This window comes from Leptodactylus fuscus, chromosome 2, assembly GCF_031893055.1.
Source record: "Leptodactylus fuscus isolate aLepFus1 chromosome 2, aLepFus1.hap2, whole genome shotgun sequence".
Lineage (NCBI taxonomy): Eukaryota > Metazoa > Chordata > Amphibia > Anura > Leptodactylidae > Leptodactylus > Leptodactylus fuscus.
The window spans coordinates 66,055,818-66,059,130 of record NC_134266.1 but is presented as its reverse complement, the minus strand read 5'-3'; the positions used below and the strand labels follow the sequence as shown (position 1 = coordinate 66,059,130).

General features: G+C 39.8%; 1 protein-coding gene across 2 annotated transcripts; it reads right to left on the bottom strand.

Annotated features, from left to right (window-relative positions):
• Positions 1 to 553: 553 nt before the first annotated feature.
• Positions 554 to 2,958, bottom strand: LOC142193659 (fibrinogen-like protein 1-like protein). Of its 2 annotated transcripts, none has more exons than XM_075262649.1 (4): positions 2,948 to 2,958; positions 2,739 to 2,837; positions 1,668 to 2,326; positions 554 to 765 (listed from the first exon to the last, which is right to left on the bottom strand). In XM_075262649.1, exons 1-3 carry the CDS (start codon positions 2,949 to 2,951, stop codon positions 1,701 to 1,703), a joined length of 729 nt encoding a protein of 242 aa, XP_075118750.1. In that variant the 5' UTR covers positions 2,952 to 2,958; the 3' UTR covers positions 554 to 765; positions 1,668 to 1,700. The 2 variants fall into 2 exon arrangements, with proteins under 2 accessions (XP_075118750.1, XP_075118751.1); XM_075262650.1 differs by having other exon boundaries at positions 1,712 to 2,326.
• Positions 2,959 to 3,313: the final 355 nt, after the last annotated feature.

Genomic DNA, 3,313 nt, shown 5'->3' with positions numbered 1-3,313 from the left:
ACTGGGTCCTAAAAGCCTCAGAAATATGTAGACTGGAGGAGCTAGCTCACTGGAACACTATGTCCAGACCAGCATACCTCAAGACCTGGTCTCCCTGGTTAGCAGCAAGAGACACGGTCTTGGTACGCTATTTGCTTTCGAATCAGCACCCAAGCCTCGGCACTTCACATTGAGACAACTTTCGTTACCGCCTTTAACACAGCCATTGAGAGATACATCTTCCTTTCTTCTCTTATAACCTTGATGTGCTTACCGCTCTTCATTTCTCCTGCCTCGATGTTTCCCTGCCCATACCTTTGTATTGGTTTGTCCTCCCCCCTGGTTTTGTCTCTCCCCCTCCCACCCCCGCTACCCTTCCCCTCTCCGCCCCATCCCATACGCTTCCATGGTTATGTTAAGATATGTTTATTTGCATTGTAAAACAAAATGAAAGTTGTGCATTGTACCTTGTATTTTTTGTTTGCTGAATTGTCATGCAATCTAGTGCTCTGTACTTCTTAATAAAAATAGTTTTAAAACAAACATAAGTAATATAAGTTTTAATAATCGCAGTTGAACAGCACATTACATTTCCATTGGATTACATTTTACATCTGAAGCAAGGAGTAAACAACATGGTTCTTGAGGCCATTGCCTAAGCCATTTTGAAGACAGAGGACTGGATGATGGGTCGTGGAAATCCTTTTTGTTGTCTAGGAAAGGTTAATACCATTGATATCCAAGATGGCCAGAAGTGAAAGACTGATCTCCCTCCCTAAGGGTCGACTGTTGAAATTAAAGGAAGAAGAGTTGGTGGTTAGATGACAGACATGGAAGGCAGCCGCTATCTACTATTGCTTTTACCTTTTGTGAAAACATTGGGGGCATTTATAAGAACAGTCCTTCCATTGTGTTTTATGTCTCTCACACCCTGGCACTATATTTTATAAAGTGTATAGACTTATAGGCCTCTTTTCTTGTGGTTATGGATTTCAGGATTCCACCATTCCCTTATATATAGATTTTATTACAATGTAATAGGACGAACCCCAGTTTTGAGGAAAGGATAGTTGCGCACAGTATTGAAGTCTGTGACTGTTTACTGCCACATATCCCAATAATAAAACCTTCTTTCAAAAATGTTTTTATTATTTTTTCCATAGTAAGCATTATTGTATTATTAGTATAAGCTGCTTTATTAAAGGATATGTACACTACAACTTTTTTCTACTTGAATACATCTAAAATATATATATAAAAACAATATACAGTTTTATGTTTTTAGCTTCTATGCAGGCCTATCAGCCTCCATAGCCATTCAGTGATTTTCGTTCTTAGGGAAATGACCCCACAGAGTTATCATAACTAGAGATGAACGAGTACTGTTCGGATCAGCCGATACGAACAGCACGCTCGCATAGAAATGAATGGACGTAGCCGGCACGCGGGGGGTTAAGCGGCCGGCCGGCATCAAAGCGGAAGTACCAGGTGCATCCATTCATTTCTATGGAGCGTGCTGTTCGGATCGGCTGATCCGAACAGTACTCGCTCATCTCTAATTATAACATCTTCTGAGGTTTGATCTAATCCCTAGTTTCATCATTTCCCTGCGACATATACACTAAATGGTACTACATTTTTAATGATAATGTTATTGAATAAATGTCACACATTGTGCTATGTTCTACCTTCCCCAGAATCCGTGTCTGAGTTTATCGTCTTCAGCAGATACCTGTAGGCCGGACCATAATCATTGATTCTTTGCAATCTCCAGTGCAAACATTTTTCCAGTAGATATAACTTTTGGCATTCAGATGGACAAGGTAGCAATTGTCATACCACCAACCGCTGTAAGTACTTGCACAGTGAGAACCACTCCGGTCCTGGTCTTTGTCTTTTGTGGAGAACCTCATGTTGTCATGAACAGTGCTTGAATCAAAGATGGTTAGAAAGTCTGGTGCAGTGCCTGAGTACCTGCCTAGACGCAATGCATATCCATTCACTTCTTTGTCTAGGCTGAAGATATCATAGTCGGCATTCCACTCTTTATCATTCTTGTCCTTTAGAAAGAAGCGCACCATGTAAACCCTCTGAGATGTGAGCAGATGAATGTACTCATTACCCAGCCAAAAATCCTTCATCACATTTCCAAATCCATACTTGAAAGTGGTCCAGGACTCGTGCCAAGTGATTTCAGTAGTTATGGAGTTCCTCTGGATAAGAGTCCATCCTTTACCATCTTCATCTACATGACAATAGACTACTAGAGGTGGTGATAAATGGGGCTTGATCACATACACACCACTAGGGCTGTCCTTTGGTAGTTTATCACAGTCTATAGGGAAATCTAAAAAAAAAAGTAGTAATAATTAGGAAAAGTCTCCATGCTTGCAATATAGACGGGGCAGCTTGTAGTATGCGGGTCATACACAAGAAATGCACCTTGTGTGTTATCATTGAGATGCTCCGTCAATTAATGGGAGTTAATTGGCTAATACCATAACAATAGAATTTCACTTTCAGCACTTTCAGGTCTTAATGACATCAGACTACTGGTCAGTCTCCGCTATCAGTGTTTGTAATCTAAAACCAGGAGTGGCGGTACAGACATAAGGTATAATGGTTTGCTCCTGTTTTGTGTTTTTCAGCCCACTCCAGGTCAGCTCTTACAAACACAATGCAAAACATAGCTAATATACTCATGCGTGAATAAAGCCGTATTCAGATGGAGGTAGTCATAATATAGACAATGTGCTCACCTTGTTGAAATGGCTCCTTTGCAACATCATTTGCTACAGCCACAGTCAGGCACAGGATGCTACCAATCCACAAGAAAAGATTTGCTTCAAATCCAGGACCTATGACAGATAACGGGAACAGACGTGAATTGGAAGAAATACCAAAATCAACAAATAGGTGTAATATGACCAGATTCTCAGATCAATGTCTTTTAGGTTTTAGATCTCACCCATTGTCTGAGCTGGTGATTATAAATGGAACCAGGAAATGACTCCAGGCTTATATAGAAATAGCAAGGTCTCCTCCCTACTACATGCTGAAGAAATCAGGGACTATTAAGAAGCATGAAGTCACAAAGTCCAGGAGTATTTTACTTAAGGTTAATGTTTGTTATAGCTACATATTTAAAGGAAGAGTAATGATTTAAAGGGGAAGTTTTTAATAAATATTAAAAGGGTTGGCCACTTTCAGACCAATATTGAGAGACAGATATTATTTGTATAATAAAAAGATATACAATTTTCCAATATACTTTGTGTATCAATTCCTCATGGTTTTCTAGATCTCTGCTTGCTGTCATTCATTCTGTTACTTC

Excerpts from the sequence above, each read along its gene's own strand:
- LOC142193659 (XM_075262649.1), bottom strand. Across the intron at positions 2,327-2,738 it reads AAAGGAGCCATTTCAACAAG|ATTTCCCTATAGACTGTGAT; the intron begins GTGAGCACATTG and ends TTTTTTTTTTAG.